A 24,583-nucleotide genomic window follows, 5' to 3' on the forward strand; every position below is an offset into this window, starting at 1 on the left:
TGTACATCTACACACTAATATCACATCAGTCATTTAAGCATTTCTGTTTTCCATTCAAGAAAATAATAGGTCATTCTACTCTTCTGTATGTGTCTGCATGTGTGTGTTGTCTTCTTTTACTCTGTTTCTAGTCAAGTGTTGTTCATCTATGATACCTTCCAGTCCTGACAAAGGGGGAATACCTGAAATATTCACTCATCTGTTCTCTCCAGAGATGTTGCTGACCCGTTGAGTTGTATCTGGGTTTTTCTGTTTCTGTTTCCCCTCCTGCTTTGCTGCTCTATGTTCTCAGACTAGGCCGGGCCTCAAACTCTTCTCCTCTCCCAGGCCCATCCTAAATGCCTCAGCTTTGCCATTCTCCTTCTCAGTTCAATCTTCGTTCTTTCTCTTCCTAAACACTTGAACGCAGAGTTCTCGAGTTCTCTTCCAATGAACCCAGCACAAGTTCAGCACCTTCAGCTCTGTTCCCTGCTCCTGACCAGGCCCTGCCCAAAATACACCAACTCCATAGCTTTCCTCAAAGACATTTCATGAGCATTCCCATCTTCCATTGTTTTCAGTCATTCTTCTTGTCTATATTCTGCTCCCAACCTCCATGCTTCACTCTCTGTTCTTCTTGCCCAGCCTGTGTCTTCTAACCATGTTGGCAATGCCAACTGAGATTAATAGACAGAAAGTCCAGCATGGGCAGTTAACCTTTATGCCTGAATTGCTGATATGCCCTCCTGGTGAACGAAGTTCCATGCTGAGAAAGCAAATTTGTAAAATAGATCTTTTAATGCCTAAAGATATACCTAACTATTGGTGTCTTAATTGCATCGTCTCCCGTGACTGCTAACCTGAATTTAAGGATACATTCCTACATCTTGAGATGCTCTGTCCGGTTCTATGTCAAGAAGCTTTAGCAATGGATGTATGTGGAGAAGTTTGCTGGCAATCGCTGAAAACATCACTTCCAGTCAAAGTATTAAGCACCTACTGTTGGGTAGAGTGAGGTTGAAACCCATAATGGTGGAGGGATAGATTGAAGATAACCCAAATTTGGGAAGAGCAGTACCAATTAATGATGGGCAGTTGCAGCAATCAAGTCTTATTGCTAGTGACACAGAAGATTCTGCAAACTGGATGACACAGTGGTTAGCACTGTTGCCTCACGGCGCCAGGGACATGGGTTCAATTCCTGGCTTGGGTCACTGTCTATGCGGAGCCTGCACGTTCTCCTTGTGTTTGCATGGGTTTCCTCCTGGTACGCTAGTTTCCTCCCACAGTCTGAAAGACATGTTGGTTAGGTGCATTGGCCACGCTAAATTCTCCCTCAGTGTCCCCAAACATGTGCCAGAGTGTGGCAACTCGGGGATTTTCACTGTAACTCCATTGTGATGTTTGTATAATAAATAAACTTGAAAATTTAAACTTGTTTGTATTGCCTGGAAAGGTTTAAAATAGAGCATATTGGAGCTTAAAGAGTTAAAAGGAATTGGATTCATAGAATGGTAGAATGTTACAGCTCTAAGATGCACTCATTGGTCCGTCAAGTCTTAGTTAGGTTTTCTCCACATGAGCTATCTCATCTAATATTCTCTGATAGAATCATAGAATTGCACAAGAGCTGTATTGCAGGCCAAGAGTTATTGATGTTGTTAGTTTGGTGAAAAGCATGTTAGATTTTGGATGGAGCAAAACAACAGAAGCTTTAATTTCTGTTCAACGTTCCAAAAAGAGAGGTTATGAATCAGGGACTTCAGGGCAAGTGAAATTTAAAAAGGAATGAGTAAGATTGGCACAACACCAGTGACTGCTCATCAACAATTAGGATAATTAACCAGAAAGTGGGGTTTACACATTGTGCACAGGCAATGTTATATGACACAAATTCAGATCAAAATATTTCACAAGAACAGTGCTCAAGTGATTTTCATCTTAGATGTGAGCTGTTCAACATTATTGGCTGAGGAACGAAGAATGATCCATCTAGCAAACATTATATGAAAAATAATGGATTCCTGGAAGTGATTAGTGAAGTAATGCTATTGAGAAGGCTCAAAGATGAGAGCAAAACCCAAGCAGTTTATAACTGTCCGCAAAATGAAACTACAGACTTGTAATGGTCCCCATGTAATAAAAACACAGCAGATTCTGCAAATCTGAAATAAAACAGAACGTGCTGGATAAACTCAGCAGGTCAGACGGCATGGTGGCACAGTGGTTAGTGTTGCAGCCTCACAGTGTCAGGAACCTGGGTTCGATTCCCAGCTTGGGTTACTGTCTCTGTAGAGTCTGCACTTTCTCCACATTTCTGCGGGTTTCCTCTGGGTGCTCTGGTTTCCTCCCACAGTCCGAAAGACTTGCTGGTTGACCATGCTAAATTCTCCCTCAGTATACGTGAACAGGCGTCGGGGTGTGGCGACTAAGGGATTTTACATAAGAACATAAGAAATAGGAGCAGGAGTAGGCCATCTAGCCCCTCGAGCCTGCCCCGCCATTCAATAAGATCATGGCTGATCTGTCGTGGCTCAGTTCCACATTCCCGCCCTCTCCCCATAACCCTTAATTCCCCTTGCTTATCAAAAACCCATCAACCCGCGTCTTAAAAATATTTAGCGAGGCAGCCTCCATCACTTCAACGGGCAGAGAATTCCAGAGATTCACCACCCTTTGAGTGAAGAAGTTCCTCCTCAACTCCGTTCTAAACCGCCCCCCCTTTATCCTGAGGCTGTGCCCTCTAGTCCTACTGTCCTTTCTGAGCGGGAAGAGCCTCTCCACCTCTATCCTATCCATCCCATTCAACATCTTATACGTCTCAATGAGATCTCCCCTCATTCTTCTAAACTCTAATGAGTACAAGCCTAGTTTATTCAGCCTCTCCTCATAGTTCAACCCCCTCAACTCCGGAATCAGCCTAGTAAACCTCCTCTGCACTCCCTCCAAGGCCAAAATATCCTTGCGTAAGTGCGGCGACCAAAACTGCACACAGTACTCCAGCTGCGGCCTCACCAATGCCCTATACAGCTGCAGCAAGACCGCCCTACTTTTATATTCAATCCCCCTCGCTATGAAGGCCAGCATCCCATTCGCCTTCCTGACCACCTGCTGCACCTGCAGGCTGGGTTTTTGCGACTCATGCACAAGGACCCCAAGGTCCCTCTGCACCGTTGAATGCTGCAGTTTTTCGCCACGTAAGTAGTAGTCCTTCCTTCCATTATTCCTACCAAAGTGGACCACCTCGCACTTGCCAACATTAAATTCCATTTGCCAGTTCCTGGCCCATTCGCCCAGCCTATCTAGATCCTTCTGCAGACTCTCCACACCCTCCGCACATTTTTATGTATTTATGTATTTTCACAGTAACTTCATTGTGGTGTTAATGTAAACCTACTTGTGATGCTAATAAATAAATTTTTAAGAGGTCTGGCCTACATGCAACTCCAGAGCCACAGCAATGTAGTTGACCCTCAACTGTCCTCTGAACAAGGGCAATTAGGGATGGGCAATAAATGCTGGTCAGCCAGCTATACTCATATCCCATGAATGAATTTTAAAAAAATAGCCTGGGTCTCTGAATTAGTAGCCCAGTGACATTACTGTGACACTGCCATCACCCCACTTAATTCAAATGGAAGTGTAAGGGGAAATTAAGAAAATTGTACAGGTTAATTTGTTGATGCAAAATTTCCAAGTTTAATCTGAAAGGCTTGTTCCCAGGAGTTCCTGCACCAAATAATTTTGTTTTCACTAAGAGGGTATTTACATTAATGGTAAATGACAATGAGGGCAATTGTGACATTATGAAATGGGGCAAACAACTGATGATGTATCAGCAGCCCCCTTCAGAGCCCTCCAGACGTTTGTTACCATTGAGGTTGCAATTACCTTGCCCGTATCACAAACATTAAGCCGAAAAACAAACTTGTACCCTTCACCGAGAAATGTGTGGAAAATCAATTGGGTTCTTTTTGACGTGTCATCTGATACTGGAAAGATGAGACACGAAATCTGCTCAAATCATATTAAAGCTTCTCCCATCTGCTCATAGCTGAGGAAAGTAATTGTGCCTTATTTTAAATCAAGGTCATTACGGATGGGTTGCAGGGCTTTGCAACAATCAAACTCAAGTTGATTTTATATACTGGCACTTAAAAAAAAAGTGGCCAGGATTTTACTGCCCCTCTCGCCTGGCGGGACATTTAAGGTTGGCACAGTGGCACAGTGGTTAGCACTGCTGCTTCACAGCACCAGGGACCCAGGTTCAATTCCAGCCTTGGGTCACTGTCTGTGTGGCGTTTGCACATTCTCCCTGTGTCTACGTGGCTTTCCTCTGGGTGTTCCGCTTTCCTCCCACAGTCCAAAGATGTGCAGGTTAGGCTGATTGGCCATGCTAAATTAACCCTAGTGTCAGGGAGATTAGGAGGGTAAATATGAGGGATTATGGGAATAGGGCCTGGTGGAATTGTGGTTGGTGCAGACTCGATGGTCCAAATGGCCTCCTTCTGCACTGTAGGGATTTTATTCTATTTCTATAACAGTCCTGCAGAAGTGAATGGAGATTTAAATGGCTCACAGCATCCAACTGGGGTGTGGGGAGGGGGAATGGACACATATCACAGTGGGGCCATAAAATCCTAGCCACTAGTGATTGGGGAATGAATATATGCTGCAAAAGTTCCTTCATCAAAAATGTCCCACTGAAGGGTCCATCATGTCACATTGTTGGTCACAGCATTGAGGAGCGATGGTGCTATAAAAAACATTTTGGCTTTATTTTACTGAATCCACATCTGACATTATAAAAATTCCATTGGCAAGTGTAAAGAGAATGAAATTACAGAAAAAGGGAAAATGCCAATTCGCAATTCATTGGCGGATATCACTGCCTTAATTTTATATTTTTACAACACAAACTACTGTCAAGCATCAGTATGACAAATTCATGGACATCTTTCAATGATGGGAGTGGGCATCATTTAGAGGCTGCAGCTTGTTTGCTGATTTTGATGGAGTTTCACCTGGGGCAAGGAAAAAAGTTGGTTTGAATCAATGGTTTGTAATAACAGGGCTAGCTCAGTGAGGATTGATTGTGGTTTACCTGGTTAATTACAGTACATTCAACTGCAGAGAGAACGTGGGACAAAGGTTCAATGCTTGGCAGGGTAAACCACAGTGAACAGGTGGATAAACTGCAGCTCCTGCTGGAGATATAAGTGACTGAAATGCATGCAATCTGAATCTAAAACAACCAATTAGCTCTGTATGTGAGAATGTTGTTGATTATGGAATAATAATAAAGGGGGGGGAGGTAATCCTATGTGCATTCACAATCATCAGTTGGCACTTATGCACAAACCTCCTCCATGTCCAATAAGAATTTTTGTTACTTTCATTTCTTAACTTTAATCATCTTCTTACAGCACTGTTCCGCAGAGCCCTGTAATTATTCACTTCAGGACTTTGTAAAGACAGATGTGCAGAGCTAATGTCAGCAAGCAAGATCCACTTCTGCACGCTCGCTCCAGAGAATAATGATCTCCCTTTATTGGTTTTATAGATTATCCATGGTGAATCATGTAGGGGGAGTGATCGACCATTGAGCATTGAATCCAAGTTGGCGTCATCTTCTTTGATCTGATTTGATTTTAAGTTGAAGTTTATGTATTAGTGTCACAAGTAGGCTGTCAAAATCCCCTAGTTGCCACACTCCTGCGCCTGTTTGGATACACTGAAAGAGAATTCAGCATGGCCAATGCACATCTTTCAGATTGTGTGAGGAAACTGGAGCATCCGGAGGAATCCCACACAGTCACGGGGAGAACATGCAACCTCTGCAGACAGTGACCTAAACTGGGAATCAAACCCAGGTCTCTGGTACTGTGAGACAGTAATGCTAACCACTGTGCCACCGTGCTGCCCTGTATTGATTTGATTTATTATTGTCACATGTATGGGTATACAGTGAAAAATATTGTTTCCTGTGCACTACACAGACAAAGCATATCATTCATAGAGAAGGGAAGGAGAGAGTGCAGAATATTGTATTACACTCATAGTTAGGGTGTAGAGAAAGATCAACTTAATGCAAGGTAGGTCTATTCAAAAGTATGATGACAGCATGGAAGAAGCTGTTCTTGAGTTGGTTGGTACATTACCTCAGACTTCTGTATCTTTTTCCCAATGAAAGAAAGTGGAAGATTGTCTCTGGGTATTGATCCAGATTTGATGCTAGGGTAGCTTTGCAAGATTTTCCTAGTGGTGGTCAGTTAAGATCCATGTCTGGATTCACCATCCAATTAAGGATGATGGACAGCGTTTTGAAGACCCAATCAGAAGTCCTGTTTGCCTTGAACCAATGGGAACTCCATCTCCAGAGATGATTGCTGCCACTCTCAGAGGAGGCATCTCCATCTTGAGGCACTCTCTGAAGAGGTTAGATTTCAATATTTTCATTAAGTCTGGTCACACCTCTGAGGCCACTGCAGAGGAGGGGAAACCCTTCCATTGGATTGCAGGTAGCAGCAGCTGTGATGGCTGTTGTCCTAGTGGTAGGGTACTAGAACAGGAGACCTCATGCAGGCCCACCAGGCTGCCTACTGACAAGCTGCTTTCAAGCACTTGCCATTCTTGACCCTCAGTGGGTGTGGAGGGGAGTTTGGTGCTGGGTGATCCTGGTGGCAGCCTCAGTCAGTCCAAACCGGGGTAATTATGCAGATTGATGACCCACCCCGCCAGCCACTTGGTATTTTCAGAATATTGTCCTGGTCCCAACCCTGAAGCTGTGACCAGATTCAGGCTAAAACCAGCAAACCTCAGCCACAGTTACCATTAATTCAAATCTCTGCCAAGCACAAGATGCAACCAAAGGAGGTCACTTTTCTCTGTGTGGGAGGTATTGAGAGGAAGTATTTCTGGCTACTGAGCTGTGACTTACAATGCAATATCTAATGCAGCCAATATGTATCATAGAATCCCTACTGTGCAGAAGGAGGCCATTCGGCCCATCAAGCTTGCACCGACTCTCTCTGACCTTGCCAAGGCCTTTCCCCACCCTATCTCCATAACCCATGTATTTACCCCATTAGTCCATCTAAGCAATACTTCTCAGGACACTAAGGGGCCACTTAGCATGGCCAATCCATCTAACCTGCATATCTTTGGACTGTGGGAGGAAATCAGAGCGCCTGAAGGAAACCGGAGAACCTGGAAGAAGCCCACACAGGCGCACGGAGAATGTGCAAACTCCACACTGGCAGTCACCCAAGGCTGGAATTGAACCCAGGTCCCTGGCGCCGCATGCCTCTGTTCTGATCATGTAGACCAAGTAACCCATTAAAAGATGGTAAGAAAACGTTGGGCTACAGAGGAGCTATTGTGTGAACGACTGTCAATAACAGTACACAGCTAGACGGGCTTCCTTTCTGTTTAACTGCGTATTTGTACATTGTAAGCTTGGAAAATTGATGCTGCATCCAAGTCACGTGTGCTTTTAGAAGCTCGCACAATGAGGCATTGGCATCGTTATATGCAAGTCTCATCTTGTTCGTATTACAGAAATCTAAGGTCAGTTTTCATCTTACTAATGTAAGAAAATATAACATTTGTTTTCTTGGTCAAACATCAATAGATCAAGATCCAAGCAACCAAATCAAACACTTGTGTAATCTGTGCCACACCCATAGCAACTGGCTTGGGAACAAGATTACTTGTCTTTATAGCATAATACTAATTATGAAAACTGTCAATTATGTTGTTATGTTAGTCACCCATTCCACAGATTGAATAAAGTCCAAGCTTTTAAAATAATGAGGCAACTGATATGGGGCATGCGGTGACTAATACATTAAAGAACTAATCAAATGAACCAGAGATGTGATTTCAAGACAAGATAGTTTAGAAAAACAACAGATTAACAATTGATGTTAGATGAAGGGGAAGGTTGTTAAATATTGACTTGGTCGAAGCATTCAAGTAAGATGCTGATCATTTCCTGGTTCACTGAGGAGTGATAAAATGGCCTTTGACATAATACTAAAAGGGAAACGAGAAGCACACTTTCCTTAAATACAGCAAGCTACACACTATGATCTAATGCATTCCTTATTGTATTCTTGCAGAATTCTATTAACTAATCTAACCCATAAGGCAGTGGAAAATAAATGTGAATCCTGGATTTCTTCAGATGGGAAGCTCTTAATCTCAACCATAATGTGAAGCGAGATAGTGAGAAGGCAATTGCTTCTGTTTAGCAGCAATGTGAGCTGAAGAGAAAATGGAATTAAAAAGGCAATTTGTTTCATCTGGCCCGTTCCACCTGAAGACAATATACACTTTGTCCTGTTGCAGATTGGAGATTTCCTCAGAGCTGCGCCCACTCTGACACTGTACTGTTCTGGAAGGTGCCAGAAACACAGTTTATGCACATCAATGGAGTATCCATGGCTACTGGGGAAGTTACAGCAGTGCAGTGGAAGGAGCTCGGGAGAAACTCTGCTATTAATCCACTTTCACGTCCCTGCACGGCTTCATTCATCACTCAGTTTGAGCAGCAGGCTAAATCTCTGAGCAGAACTCACTGAGAGTCCATGTCCTCCCACCACACTAATACATGGAAAACTGCCAGCAATGCATTTGCAATTTCCAATATAACTTGCCCATTATCGATGCTGAGCCTCAGAAAGTTCTTTCCTCCTTATCTTTTGTAACCAACAAGCTACCTTTTGAATAGATATTATTTTAAAAGAGTAACTGACACAACATTAATTAGATTGGTATCTACTGGGGCTGGGAGACTCAAGCAGAGATCATTTTGCGGGCTCCCGGCTGGGTACGCTGGCCTCTGTGAGTCAGCTCCATGCCAGTAATTGGCACAGAGCTGAATAAATAATTTAAGTCACAATTTGCATCCTATTAGCGGCCCTGGACTATAAGTCTCCAGGCCTACTAGCCTCTCGCCCCATGCCAGGAGTATTTCATTCTAGTGGGGTTTACAATAGCTCTCCATATGCATGGAGCTGGTGGCCCGACCCCACTGGAGTGAAGGGAGGCCACCCAGGAGGTCAGATATAAAGGGGAGGGGGGGTGCCCCCCTGGCATTGACAGCTTGGCATCTGTTGTGGGAATTCTCTGGCTGTTCATGCCAGCGGGAATATCTGCATAAAAAAAAGACGGAGGTGTGGCCCACAATGTCACGCTGGCAAGGTGGGTTGGGAAAAAGCCAGCAATGCCAGGAACCCCCAAGACTAGGATGCCCAACCTCCGACAAAAGAAAAGCAGGAGCATACCCCTCCCATGAGCACACAGGTCCCACCCCCATGGATAAAGGAATCACCACCAGGCCCCCCAACACCCCACCCGCTGCCCCCAGCCCCATCTGAGGCAGTGTTGTGGCAGTATCAGGATACTGTCCCAGCATGTCCCTCTCCCCAGCCAGGATACTGTCCCAGAATGTCCCTCTCCCCAGCCAGGGTACTGCCCCAGCATGTCCCTCTCCCCAGCCAGGGTACTGTCCCAGCATGTCCCTCTCCCCAGCCAGGATACTGCCCCAGCATGTCCCTCTCCCCAGCCAGGGTACTGTCCCAGTATGTCCCTCTCCCCAGCCAGGATACTGTCCCAGCATGTCCCTCTCCCCAGCCAGGGTACTGTCCCAGCATGTCCCTCTCCCCAGCCAGGATACTGTCCCAGCATGTCCCTCTCCCCAGCCAGGATACTATCCCAGCATGTCCCTCTCCCCAGCCAGGATACTGTCCCAGCATGTCCCTCTCCCCAGCCAGGATACTGTCCCAGCATGTCCCTCTCCCCAGCCAGGATACTGTCCCAGCATGTCCCTCTCCCCAGCCAGGATACTGTCCCAGCATGTCCCTATCCCCAGCCAGGGTACTGTCCCAGCATGTCCCTCTCCCCAGCCAGGATACTGCCCCAGCATGTCCCTCTCCCCAGCCAGGATACTGTCCCAGCATGTCCCTATCCCCAGCCAGGGTACTGCCCCAGCATGTCCCTCTCCCCAGCCAGGGTACTGTCCCAGCATGTCCCTCTCCCCAGCCAGGATACTGCCCCAGCATGTCCCTCTCCCCAGCCAGGATACTGTCCCAGCATGTCCCTATCCCCAGCCAGGGTACTGCCCCAGCATGTCCCTCTCCCCAGCCAGGATACTGTCCCAGCATGTCCCTATCCCCAGCCAGGGTACTGTCCCAGCATGTCCCTCTCCCCAGCCAGGATACTGTCCCAGCATGTCCCTCTCCCCAGCCAGGGTACTGTCTCAGCATGTCCCTATCCCCAGCCAGGGTACTGTCCCAGCATGTCCCTCTCCCCAGCCAGGATACTGTCCCAGCATGTCCCTCTCCCCAGCCAGGATACTGTCCCAGCATGTCCCTCTCCCCAGCCAGGGTACTGTCCCAGCATGTCCCTATCCCCAGCCAGGGTACTGTCCCAGCATGTCCCTCTCCCCAGCCAGGATACTGTCCCAGAATGTCCCTCTCCCCAGCCAGGATACTGCCCCAGCATGTCCCTATCCCCAGCCAGGGTACTGCCCCAGCATGTCCCTCTCCCCAGCCAGGATACTGCCCCAGCATGTCCCCCTTCTCCCAGGAATTATACTTACCTGCGCACCCCGACAGGTTTCCTCTGCCTAGTCCCCATGTTTAAAAACCTGCCTCAAATCTCGCCAATGTGATGTGGCGCCGGTGAAGGGGGAAGAACCCAATGTAGGGGGAATATATGGCAGAAAAACCCTTTAATATCGTTATACTTTATTTAAATGAACTTCCTGCTGTTTCTGGGTGGGGATCGAATTATGTCAGTAGGGAGGTGGTGCAGGGAAAATCTGAGTATCTTGTCGGCAAGACTCCCATTTCCTGTCTCTTGAGAGATTTTGCTCCCATGTCGCTGTTTGTGTGCACAGTGAATGCAGGTTGAAAATCCTGACCTACATCTTCAACTCTGAATCTGCTGTCTGTTTCCTATTATTGAAAAAATAACATCTTGGGTGAAATTCCAGTCTTCAATAAATTAAGCAAAAATGTCCTAAATATAAGCTACAAAATGCACTTTGTATTCATGCTTTTTTTTGCATAAATTCTTAAAGACTGATGCTTCTTCCCAATAAAGTTTTCTGCGTTATCCTTTCCATCATATTCTCTCTGTCTTAAGTGTTATGATTCAAATTGGCCATATTCGTACACAAATACCTTGTGTTTCTGAGTTTCAATTGAACTTATGTGTCTTCTAATTGCAAATTACAGAGCAGAACATTACCCCATTTTCATCATATTTATATATATTCATATAAAATTATAACACTGATTATATTATATGAGCGAATATGGTGCCTAAGTTCAAAATTGCTAAGTAAAAGAGTTTATTTACTTTATTCTTGAAACGTCACAAGTCAGCTTACATCTACACCGCAGTGAAGTTACTGTGAAAATCACCTAGTGGCCACACTCTGGTGCCTGTTTGGATACACTGAGAGAGAATTTAGCATGGCTAAAGCATCTAACCAGCACGTCTTTCAGAATGTGGGAGGAAACCGGAGCACCCAGAGGAAACCCACACAAACACGGTGAGAAAGTGCACAGACAGTGATCCAAGCAAACAAATTAGGAGGAAGAGGAGGCCATTCGGCCCATTGAGCCTGCTTTGCCATTGAATAAAATCATGCCTGATCTGACTGTAATCTCCCGCCTGCCTCCAATAACCTTTCACTGCCTTGTTTATCAAAAATTCATCTACCTCTGCATCATGTCTCTTTTTCTGTACTCTGTAGTTAAAGCATCTGCAAATTCTTTCATCTATAAAACATGATACTACATCTATGACGACAATTTTAGCAGAGAAACTGTAGAACATTTCATTTCATTGGACATTTTCCATACTATTGCCATTTTCCTCTTCTGGAGTAACTTTTTATCAGGAGGCCTAAAATATTGAGGTGGTCTTTCCTTAAACTTGTTAGAAATTATTTTACAAATCACATGCCGGGGGGAAGCAGAACTCAATAAAATCACTTACTGGGAATCCAGACATGCACTTTCATCAATTTTCATCCATTCATTTGAATCTTGGTGCAGTGATCAAATTACCTGCTGCTCAGTATTTGTCGATGTCTCATTTACACTGTCGATGGTGCTGCTGCTTGTTTCACTCATTTCTTCTGAATAATGACCCTTCTTCAAATGTTTCTGGTGCCTATTAAATAAAATCTATCTTTATTATCGAAGCTCTAATTAAGATTCATGATAATCTGATCAAGGTGTTTAAAATGTTAAAAGGATTCTGGATACTGAAATACAGGGCAGTATTTAACAGGGTAATGGGAGTCTCCCTCGACTGGCTGGAGAGTCAGCGAAAGACACTTCAACGAAGGGGAACAACTGCTCCCTATTTGCTGTATCCATGCCCCTCATAATCTTGAACACCTCAATCAGGTCGCCCCTCGGTCTTCTCTGCTCCAATGAAAACAACCCAAGCCTATCCAACCTCTCTTTATAACATAAGTGTTCCATCCCAGGCAACACATTAGTGAATTTCCTCCACACCCCCTCCAGGGCGTTCACGTCCTTCCTATAATGTAGCAACCAGAACTGCACACACTACTCCAGCTGTGGTCTCACCAAAGTTCTATACAACTCCATCATGACCTCTCTGCTTTTGTAATCTATACCCTGATTGATGAAGGCACATGTGCCATATGTCTTTTTCACCACCTTATTAACCTGCCTTTCTGCCTTCAGAGATCTATGGACAAACATGCCAAGTCCCTTTGTTGTTCAGAACTTCTTAGTGTCAGAACTTTCATAGCATACTTGTCAAAATACTCCTTCCAGAGTGTATCACCTCACACTTTTCAGGGTTAAATTCCATCTGCCACTTATCCATCCATTTGACCGTCTCATCTATACCTTTCTGTAACCCAAGACACTCAGTCTCACTGTTAACCACTCGGCCAATCTTCGTGTCTTCGGCAAACTTACTGATCCTACCCCCAACATGGTCATCAATATCATTGCTATAAATGATGAACAAAAGGGCCCAGCAGGAATCCCTGTGGTACACTGGCCAGTTCACTGGCCTCCAGTCACTGAAGCAGCCATCTGTCATCTCTCCCTGCCTCCTATCGCTAAGCCAATTATGAATCCACCTTATCAGATCACCCTATATCCCATGTGCATTTGCCTTCTTAATAAGCCTCCCATGTGGGATTTTGTCAAAGGCTTTGCTGAAATCATGTAAACTACATCAACCACACTACCCTCATCCATGGTTGGATTACATGCTCAAAAAATTCAATCAAGTTTGTTAAGCATCACTTCCCTCTGACAAAACCATGCTGACTATCCCTGGTCAAACCTTGCCTCTCCAAATAGAGATAGATTCTCTCCTTCAGAATTTTATTTAGTAGTTAACCTAGTGGATGTTGGGAAAACTTCCAGAAACAATAATCCAAGACAATAAAACAGTCACCACTATTTCCTTGGATTCAAGCCTATTTTGGTAGGCAACATGGTTCACAGAACATCAAAGAAGTCATGAACCATGGGGGAAGCCTAATCTGCAGTCAGGAACCTTTTGACAGATGAGTGCAGAATTTCACATGTCATATAATCATGTATGATAAACTAAGTGTGTTCTTAGCACATTAATGAAAGGCCTTTATTTAGAAAAGGTAAGTAACCATTACATTGACCAATATTGTGAAAATGTTCAGAAGCATTTGAGTGCTTTACTTGATAGATAAAGTACTGTTCAGCATCCAAGAGAATTGAAATTAAGATTTTAATGTGTCAATTTCCCCTGTGGTTTATTTTTTCTTTAATTGATGGTCCAGCCATCTGTTAAAACATTTTGAAAATAATGGGACATTTGTCAATACCATTGTGCCATAGAATCCCATAATGAATGAATGGCTGAGCTCCAAATTCCACTAATGGGTTTAGCTCATAATGGGTTGTTAATGCAGCTGTCAAGGGGATACAGAGCTTTGTATTAATTGACAGTTTAATGAATAGATAATAGGATGAAAGATTTTTCAAAATGATTTTTGAATGGCTGCTTGATTATTTTGTCAGTTCTATGACCATCTAAGAATATTAAGATTTCTTTCAAGATGAGTTTAAATGGCTATGTTTTTGATTGACAGTTTTCTGAGATCTGAAGAGGATTAAAAATTTAAGAAGCTTGTTTTAATGGATGCCTATAAGTTTTGACAGTTTCATGAACGTTTCAAAGGCTTCCCAATGTTACTATAAAGTTCATCGGTTTTGTCCATAGCAGATACTGGGTGAGTGGAAATTGGGGCATGGAGTGGATATTAGAGAGTAAGGGGGTTATGTGGCATGAGGGGGCATGGGAGTAATGTGGGGGCAGAGGTTTCTGAGGTGTGAGGGAGGGTGAGACAAGGTTGGTGAGAGCTAGGACATATCATACTCATGTTCAGATCAGACAGATGTCTCAGTGGATGGAGGTGAGCTGTCTAACCTGTCCAGCTCTGTTCCCACAGTGGCCTGTATTAGGAAGCAGTGGCCCCACCACCAGCTTTTCCCTGCTGCCCCACCATGAACTTTGTATGAGTGGGTAATGTCAGGTATGAAGCAAGATTGACATTGGAGTTTGGCCCAACTCATGATTCCTTCCTTGAGAATTAAAATCAGAGCCTAGGGGTTTGCTATTAAAGTGCAATGAGGACTGCTCAATGATGATCCAAAAAGTTTGGCCATGTATGCAACATATAGGCATAAAGCCCACTGTGCTGCAGTTATTCTATAGAATCATTGACTTAGAACAATTTTTCCTTAAAAGTAGTTTAAAAGATGCAGGATATCCTTTATATTTATGATCTAACAGTATAATTTAAAAACAGTAACCAGTCAGTATTTATTTAATTTTCTGGTATACAATGCCATTGGGTGAATTAAGGAGCAGCATTGGAGATCTGAGATTCAGAATGAGAGTCTGATTTTTGATATTTGATGTGCAAGATCCCTGGACTTGAGGGCCCACACTGGCTGCTCAGCAGGCAATGCCTCAATTTTCAAATTCTCCATCCTTGTTTTCAAATCTCGCCCAATGACCGTAAACTGTTCCAGGCACACAACCCTCCAAGTTATCTGTCCTCATCGATACTTGGTCTCTTGAGCATCACCAGTTTAATTGTGTCGCCATTAATGGCTGCGCCTTCAGCTGCCTAAATCTTCAGTTCAAGATTTCCCTTCCTGAACTTCTCTTCATCTCAATCGTCCTTTCTTTCTCCTTTTAAGTTGCTGCTATCTTTTTGACCAAGCTTTTGGTCATCCGTTCTATTATCTCCATATGTGACTTGGCGTCTAACTTTGTTTCTTAACACATCTGTGAAACAAAGTTTTATTACATCAAAAGGTGCTGTATGAACATAAGTTATGTTGTTTTGAGCATAGAACGTGGAATTTTCCTGTCCCACCTGCCATGGAAATCATAGCGGGAAGGACGCTTTTCCCTAGATTGGGGACAACTATCACGAGAGGTCACGATCTAAGGGTGAGGAGGGAGACGTATAATTTCAATACTAGAGGAAGGTTTTTCACACAGAGGGTCGTGGGGGTATGGAATGCGCTACCAAGTAAGGTGATGGAGGCAGGCACTCTGGACTTGTTTAAGGTTTACTTCGATAGGCACATGAGTGAAACAGGGCTGGAGGGTTATAGGAGACGGTTTTAAAAAGGGACAGAGGCTCGGGTCTATACTGGAAATGTAATAGTATATGTTAATATTTTGTCTCTTTAACCCACAGGTGTCAGTCCACCTTGTTGTCAAGCGAGGGGCATGCACACGGTGGGTCGTGCGTGGGTTGCTCTCGGATGTTTCGAGAGTAGCCTAGTACTTCGTGTCGGTGTGTGTGCTTAATCCTGGACCAGCAGACGGGCACCACAACAGCTCAGTGACTATCCCTGTTTGCTGTGCAGATACATGGATTTGGGCCTGTGTCTGTGGGAGTTTGCGCATTCTCCCTGTGGTTGCGTGGGTTTCCTCCAGGTGCTCTGGTTTCCTCCCACACCCCAAAGATGTGCTCTTAGGCTGATTGGTGTACCAAATTGACCCTACACTATTCTCCCCTGAATCTGGCTACAGTAGGGGTACCATTCGCATACACACGGGGCAAGGTAGGTGTAGGAAAATGCTTTAAAATGGCGGCGCGGTCTCGTTGGGCCGAAGGGCCTGTTTCCCGTGCCGGGTTGCTCTTTGTTCTTTTGACACGGACCACGTAAACGCCCGTTGACCAGCTTTAGGGCAAATGCAGCCAGAAAATCCCACCCAGAATATATCTAAGCAATGTTCCAAAAACAGCAGGGGAACAATTGCATAGGACGAGTGATACTCTTGAAAGTTCATGCTCTTAAATGTTTTTCCCTGACATTGTGTTAATGTACGATTATGATTCCATGTTGGATTCCGTCAGAGCAAACACTCTTACAAAATGACTGGAATTAGCTCTGATGCATTTTGAATCCCAGTTTAAACACAGTTCACTGTAAATCATTTCTTTTCCATAAAACAGTTGCTGTGCATTTTTGTACATTATCCATTTAGACTCACCTGTAACAGTATGTAATGCAGGCTCCCACTGACAGCAGGCAGATTAACACGATTATGCACACAGCTATAACCACATTACGTCTCTTCTCTTCCTCCACACGACTCAGTTCCCACCATTGTAAGTCACTGTACTCACACCGTTCTCCCATGTAGCCTTTGAGACAGCTATTAAAACGATAGAGAATACTGAATATCTCCATGGTAAAAAATATACTTCATATAAAGTTAATGCAATTGAAATTAGTTTTCCCCATGCGAAACCTCTGCCACAAATTCAGCATTAACTGGACCAGCTTTGGGCTGTTGAACGCTCTTCCTGATCCCCTTAGAGATACACAAAATGGCCAGTCTGCCTGACTTGAAACAGGTGTCAGATCTCTGGGCCCTGAAGTTTTAATAAGGAAAATGATGCCAAGGTGAACGAAAACTGAGCTGTTAGATTTTTCTGGTCTGTAGCAGCCTCGCTAACATCTTAAAGGATCCCAGAGGACAGGTCAGTTTTATTGCATTAAGCAAGAACCTGCTTACAGAATATCACACCCCAGACTTATTTAAAAACAAACAAATGTATGAATGGATTCATGCATCAACATTTACAATATAGTTTTGTTTCTGACCTCATATATTAGGATTCTGCAGTCACCCCCAGCATACTCCCCTGTAAAGTCATCATAACTCTGATAAAATACCAGTTGGGTGTGATATTCTGTAAGCAGGTTCTTGCTTGTTCACCATGTCTTTGGCAGAAAAGTTACAGAAGCCTCTAAAAATTGAACACCGCACTGCTGCAAGTGCCATTTTCTGGGTGAGACATTGAACTTAGGCTCTTTTAGGTAGACGTAAAATATATCATGGTGCAACTTTGTAGAAGAGCAATTTTCAACTGTGTTTTAGCTATTATTTGTCTATCACCTAACAGCAGATTATCTGGACATTGATTTCTGTTGTCTGTGGGAGCTTGCTATGCACAAATTCATTGTTATATTACAATAGGGAGGACAATTCAAAAGCACTTTATATTGGTTGTTAAAAGATCATAGATCATTGAACCCTACAGTGCAGAAAGAGGCTGTTTGGCCCATTGAGTCTGCACCGACCACAATCCCACCCAAGCTCTACCCTCATATCCCTCCATATTATACCGACTAATCCCTCTAACCTACACATCCCAGAATACTAAGGGGCAATTTTAGCATAGCCAATCAACCTAATCCACACATCTTTGGACTGTGGGAGGAAACCGGAGCAAACCCATGCAGACACAGGGAGAACGTGCAAACTCCACACAGACAGTGACCCGAGCCAGGAATCGAACCCAGATCCCTGGGGCTGTGAAGCAGCAGTGCTAACCACTGTGCTACCGTGCCACTTTGGCATAAACTGCGATTGTGAAAGACATAAATACAAATACAAATGTAAGTCTTTCTTTCAAAATGTGAAGTGACCTTTTTTGCAGTTTTCCTGGGTTTCCATGCCCTTCTACTGAAGTAATAAAGCAGCCTTTATCACATAGGCTAAAAGAAAGACCAAAATCCAATTTAAAACTGTACACCAATGGCAGGAAGCCGGGCAGAGTGGCCAGTTAATATCACTGGTAGCTAATATCCTATCTTGATCCTGTATTATCTATTATAACGTACTCTCTTGAGCAGAAAATTATAACAAACTCTCTTGAGCAGATAGCAAGGACCTGGACAAAGGTAGCAGGGCTCACTCTAAGTATTCAGATCAGGATCCAATAACATCCCATCAGAATATGATCCGCCATATGCGTTGAGCAGGAAAGCCTCTGTGACTTACTTGCCAGTTGATGCCAATGAGAAGGGAATCTGAGCCCAGCAGAATTTCAAACAGGGAAATGGTGTTAGAATTTCCTGGTAGGGTCCGGATCCGGAGTGGGATGAACGACATTGGCCTGGATTGTGTGATGGTAATGATCGAACTGCCCTCCTGTATACTAATGTCTCCAGCGTCACGTCCATCACTGTGGACCGGTCTGTCTGCCTGGTTGTTCCATTTCCAAGAATTGCCATTGCAGCAATATTATTGTGCAACACTCCTTTAAAAGGCAGCCTCTTTATAACAAGAACCACATGGTCTGAACAATGGAGCCAGGGTCTCCTGCTGCAGACACAACTCATTGATTGTGGTGCTGACTGCCATTCAGATGAGGTGAGTATACAAATTTTGTGAGTTGCCCACCTTTGTCTGAACAGTGATGGTATGCTGTGCATTGAAACTCCAGTGCCTAAAAATTAAAGCAAATTAATTTCTATCCCAATATTTTTAAATAAATTGTAATATTTTAATTTATATCATTATCCAATTATCATTTATTTTGCTATTTTAAAAAAATCAAAACTGATTATTCTCAGTACTTTTGAATTCCTGGTTTGCTGTTAGTAAGAATACTTCAATTTGATTGGTTGTTTGTCTTGCTGCTGAATTAGCACCAGATTCAAACTGCCATCAGGAAAGGGAAGACTTGTATCCAAGGTATTGGTAGGCCTTTGTGAACAGCTCTCTTTGAGGTACGTGCAGAGCTGAAGATCCAAACCATTACCTTGTTGCTGATGATTGTGCCTTTGGTATTAGCCCATCTTGCTGTCTGAATACTGAGTCATGCTTACTCATGAACAGCTGCTGCTTCCTGCCTGCTTTAGGTGGGTCACTGAGCAGCAGGATACAGATAATCCACAGGAATTAGAATTACTGAGGCTCACGTTGCTGAGCTCGGGGGAGTAGGGAAGTAGGAGGGCTTGACCACTCCCCACTCCCATCTTCCTGCCTGATTCCTGTTTCTCATTCCCAATTAAAATTGTAGCTCCATATGCCTCAGCATCCATTTTTATCTCCTTACAGTTCCATGAAACTCCTTGGCATTTTTTTTCTATATTAAAGGAACTTTGTAAGTACAAATTGTTGCTTGTCATAAGATATAGGAGCAGAATTGGGCTGTTTGGTCCATCAAGTCCGCTCCGCCATTCAATCATACCCATTTTCCTGCCTTAGCCCCATAACCCTTCAACCCTTTACCAATTAAAAATCTGTCTAACACCTCCTTAAATTTATTCACTGTCCCAGCATCCACCACACTTTTGGGGTAGCAAATTTCACAGATTCACAACATAAGAACATAAGAAATAGGAGCAGGAGTAGGCCATCTAGCCCTTTGAGCCTGCCCCGCCATTCAATAAGATCATGGCTGATCTGTCGTGGCTCAGTTCCACATTCCCGCCCTCTCCCCATAACCCTTAATCCCCTTGCCTATCAAAAACCTATCAACCCACGTCTTAAAAATATTGAGTGAGGCAGCCTCCACCACTCTTCGGGAGAAGTAGTTTCTCCTCAGCTCTATCTTAAATTTGCTACCCCTATCCTAAAACTATGACCTCTCATCCTGGAATGCCCCACAAGAGGAAGCATCCGCTCCTTGTCTACTTTATCCATACCTTTTATCATCTTATATACCTCAATTTGATCTCTCCTCACTCTGCTAAATTCCAGACAGTATAGACCCAAGCTGTTCAATCTCTCTTTATACGCCATGTCGAAATATGTTGATGGTAGGGCTACTTTGGTTGAACAGTTTATTCTCGTAGCTTTAGCGCAAAGTTAAATGTTGGTATTGTTGCCTTAATAATACTTCTTCAGAGCGTTGATGCAAGATGACACAGTGGTTCGCACTATTGCCTCACAGCACCAGGGACCTGAGTTCAATTCCAGCCTTGGGTCACTGTCTGTGTGGAGTTTGTGCATTCTCCCTGTGTCTGTGTGGGTTTCCTCCAGGTGCTCCGGTTTCCTCCCACAGTCCAAAGATGTGGAGGTTAGGTTGATTGGCCATACTAAATTGCCCCTTAGTGTCAGGGGGACTAGCAGGGTAAATACATGGGGTTATGGGGATAGGGCCTAGGTGGGGTTGTTGTCAGTACAGGCTTGAAGAGCCAAATGTCTTCCTTCTGCACTGCAGGGATTCTATCAAAGAAAAACAGCTCAAAAGTTTCTGCATGCATCTCCTGTGAAGAGGGTACACAGCGACGTGTTCCCAAATCTGACCTGGGGGAAACAGGTCACTGTGTACCCTCTCCCAGTTGATCCTGTAGCAGGCTAACAGAGTGATTGGAAAGGGGATTGGCAGAATCCACACCCCCATCCCCGCCCCGCCCCGTGTCCTTAACAAAATCTAACTCTCCCAGACGAATGGTATAAACAACCATTTTCAAAGGTACACTTTGCTCTCTCTCTCTCCCTTTCTGACTGGTCAGGGCTGCATTTTATTGAGACCCTGTCAGGTTCACAGCCCAATCACTCCAAACCTGATAATGCTGCCTTGACTTGCTAGAATGCTCGGTTTTTATTCCCAATCACTTCAGTTTGTGTCTTTGTGCTTTATTTTGTATTAAATATTGTGATACCTGCTAACACACATTTCATGTGGCAACACTGCCCTCTAGTGCAGTTTTTTAAAATAAGTTTTCATCAATTTAACTGAGAAGAAGGAGGAGAGTTTGGAATCTGTGCTCCAGTTTCAGCTTCAGATTCTTTTCGTAGTTCACAATTTTTCACTGTGTTTTTCTTGTTTTTTTTCTGTAAAGGTGTGTGTAAACTATCATACTGTGTGCAAACTGGCCAATAACACTCAGCTCCATGTATTGCTTGTTTTACACTAACAATCAATGAAAATCACCCACAATCAGACTATTTCTCAAACTTTGGGCTGAATTTTCATGCTGTGCATGGGAAAACAGAGGCGGGGTTGTTCCTGGATCCAGAACACAATGCTGGGCGGAGGGGTTGGAGGGGCAGCCACTCATTGGAATTGTAACCTGGCCACCACCTTTGTTGTCACGGAGACAGGCCCCCATCCAATTAAGGGCACTGGTCAGACTTGTGCAGCTGCAGGTGCAATCAAAGGCCTTCCAGCTTGGGAAGGCAGCAGGCTGCACGGTAACGGGTCAGTAACTGAGAGGGCGCTTCGACATGAAGCTGACCTAAGAATAGGGAGAAATGGTAAAAAGGCAACATTCAATACTCATTATCTGGATGCACGCAGCATTCATATCGAGATTTTTGAATTGATCACCACAAATTGACAATTGCAAGATGACCGCTGCTCAGAACTGAATATTCAAGGGTATTTCAAAAGAGAAGTCCTTGTAGGTGCCAGAAATCTGAAATAAAATGCTGCAAGTACTCAGCAGGTCAGAGGGCATCTGTGATGAAAAAGTTTCAGGCTGTGCCGAAGTGCTGAGACAAATAGAAGTAATGTTTCAGATCAATCACCCTTCATCAGAATGCCCGACAAGCTGAACATTTACTGCTACTTTCAAGATAAGGTAGGAAGAAAGGAAAAAGAAGTGAGGTAGCTCTGTTAATAAAGCATGTGATTCGTATAGTAATGAGAAATTATCTTGGCTCAGATGATCAAAATGTAGAATTAGTTTGGGTGGAGATAGGACACAGCAAGAGCAATGAATCATTGGTGCGAGTAGCTTATGGGCCTTTTGACTGTAACTACACTGTACGACAAAGTATGAACCAAGAAAATTGGAGGCTTCTAAGAATGATGCTGCAATATTTGTCGACAATTTTAATCTTCGTATAGACAACACATTTTAAATTGGCAAAGGTAACCTTGAGGATAAATCCATAGGATGTATTCAGGAACATTTATTTTCAGTTAGATCCTGACAGTGGCTGAATGAAGCTCCTAAGCTGGCATTGATTACCCACTGAAGGATTGCAATTGGCCCACTGGTGGACAGGTCACCTCATGCCATCACATCACTGGTAAAATTGCAGTGGGGGCAGCTCCAGGTGGGTAGGCTGCCCACTGGATTTTATGCGCCTGCTCCGATCTACAAACCCACCAACGGGGGAGCATAATGTCTAACCCAAGCTTTCCCATGCAACATGAGTGCATGCGATGCATTGCAAGGTGTTAATTGTGATTCAGCTGGTAGCACCTCTGTTTCTGAGACAAGGGTTCAAGCTGCACACCAGATAATTTGGTGCAAAAGCCTATGCTGATGTTTCTGTGCAGTTGTGAGGGCCGTGGCCATTCTACAAATGAGGCTGAAGTTCCGTCCAGTTTCTCAGGCAGAGATCCAATGGCTCTAATCTAAAGAAGAACCAGTGAGTTCTTCCTGTTGTTGGAGCCAAAATTTGGCATTCAGCTAACATTATTAGATCCGAAATGTTAACTTTGTTTCCCTCCACAGTTGCTGCCAGACTCACTGAGATTATCCAGTATTATATGTTTTTAATTAGATTTCCAGCATCCACAGTATTTTGTTTTTTCGCTAAAGCAGTTATCAATTTATTAATACACTACTGTCAGTGGGACCTTACTGTGTAAGCTGCCTGTTGTGTTTCTCATGTAATGATAGTGACAATTCTTCAAAAGGATTTCATTAGAACATAGAACATTATAGCGCAGTACAGGCCCTTCGGCCCTCAACGTTGTGCTGACCTGTGAAACCAATCTAGAGCCCATCTAACCTACACTATTCCAATATCATCCATGTTTATCCAATGACCATTTAAGTGCCCTTAATGTTGACCATGAAGCACTTCAACATAGCCTGAGGTTGTGAAAGATATTTTTTCTTTGAAATTAACTTAAATCTGTATCCAGTGAGAGTGGCTCGATTGCCGCTTAATCATTCAACTTACTTAAAGTTGAAGTTTATTTATTAGTCATAAGTAGGTTTACATTCACACTGCAATGAAGTTATTGTAAAAATCCCCTAGACACCCCATTCTGGCACCTGTTTGGATACACTGAGAAAGAATTTAGCACGGCCAATTCATCTAACCTGCACATCTTTGAACTGTGGGAGGAAACCAGAGCACCCAGAGGAAACCAACACAGACACAGGGAGAATGTGCAAACTCCACACAGACAGTGACCTAAGCCAGGAATTGAATCCAAGTCCCTGGTGCTGTGAGGTAGCAGTGCTAACCACTGTGCCACCATGTTGCCCCAACATTTCTTGTGGCTCCTTCAGAGTGTGTCTACTTCAAAAACTAAATTGCAGTTTATGCTTGGAAATAAAGCACAGATCACTGACTTCACTTACTTGCATGCAAACACTGTTATCTCAGGGATATGGAAACAAACCCCTCCATTCAGACAGAAACCTTTGTGCGAAAGCGGGCAATTCACAATGTGGTTACTTTTCTTTTTTGTAGTTGTTTCAAAGGTGGTGCTCCTGACAGTCATCTCCATTGAACCATCGGTGGGCAAGGCTGAGGTGATTACACCTGAAAGGATGAAAGATATTTTATATTTTGCTCACTCTATACTACAGAACTAATGATTGTTGGAAACAGTGTGGGACCATTCTCTCTTCCTGTTTGCAGTGGGTTTGGTGGCAGACGAGTGCGATGAATCTGATGGGCACCAAAAAGTCAAAGCCGAAAGTGTAAAATCTGGTTGCAACTTTCTCAATGGAGGGATCATCGTGGGTTGCGCTTCTCACTAGTAGATGGCACGAATGGAATTTGCATTCATTTACATTTCATGAATGCTCATTAAAACAGCTGCCCACTGGTGATCCTTGGGTCACACTAGCAGGAATTTAGGTTAGTGTCACACCCAATTGCTAATGAATGACATGCACCAGGTCATCCCCAGTAAGGAGTGGGTGCAACAACTTTCTGCCACAAAGCTGTACTGTTCTTGATATGCTGTCCATCACTCTGCTGGGACGGACCAAATCCTGCCTCCATATCCATGCTGTGCTGGTCTTAGACCATAAGACCATAAGACATTGGACTGGAAGTAGGCCACTTGGCCAATCGAGCCATTCACTCATGGCTGATATTTTTCTCATCCCCATTCTCCTGCCTTTTCCCCATAACCCCTGATCCCCTTATCAATCAAAAACCTATCTATCGCTGTATTAAAGACACTTCTGCGACAAAGAGTTCCACAGATTCACCACTCCCTGGCTGAAGAAATTCCTCCTCATCTCTGTTTTAAAAGATCTTCTCTTCAGCCTGAAGTTGTGCCCTCTGGTTCTAGTTT

General features: G+C 43.9%; 1 protein-coding gene across 6 annotated transcripts in view; it reads right to left on the reverse strand.

The window, feature by feature from the left end:
• The window catches only part of egf (epidermal growth factor), a 118,000-nt gene that overhangs the window by 10,394 nt on the left and 83,023 nt on the right, over positions 1-24,583 (reverse strand). For all 6 annotated transcript variants that reach the window (XM_080191851.1, XM_080191838.1, XM_080191844.1 and 3 more), the window contains 3 exons: positions 23,634-23,817; positions 16,552-16,716; positions 12,066-12,171 (listed from right to left, as the gene is read on the reverse strand). In XM_080191851.1, coding sequence (XP_080047977.1) covers positions 12,066-12,171; positions 16,552-16,716; positions 23,634-23,817 — 455 coding nt within the window. The remainder of the gene's footprint in view (positions 1-12,065; positions 12,172-16,551; positions 16,717-23,633; positions 23,818-24,583) is intronic.

The sequence above is a fragment of the Carcharhinus amblyrhynchos genome, chromosome 1 (assembly GCF_965287045.1).
Source record: "Carcharhinus amblyrhynchos chromosome 1, sCarAmb.v2.hapA, whole genome shotgun sequence".
Taxonomy (NCBI): Eukaryota; Metazoa; Chordata; class Chondrichthyes; order Carcharhiniformes; family Carcharhinidae; genus Carcharhinus; species Carcharhinus amblyrhynchos.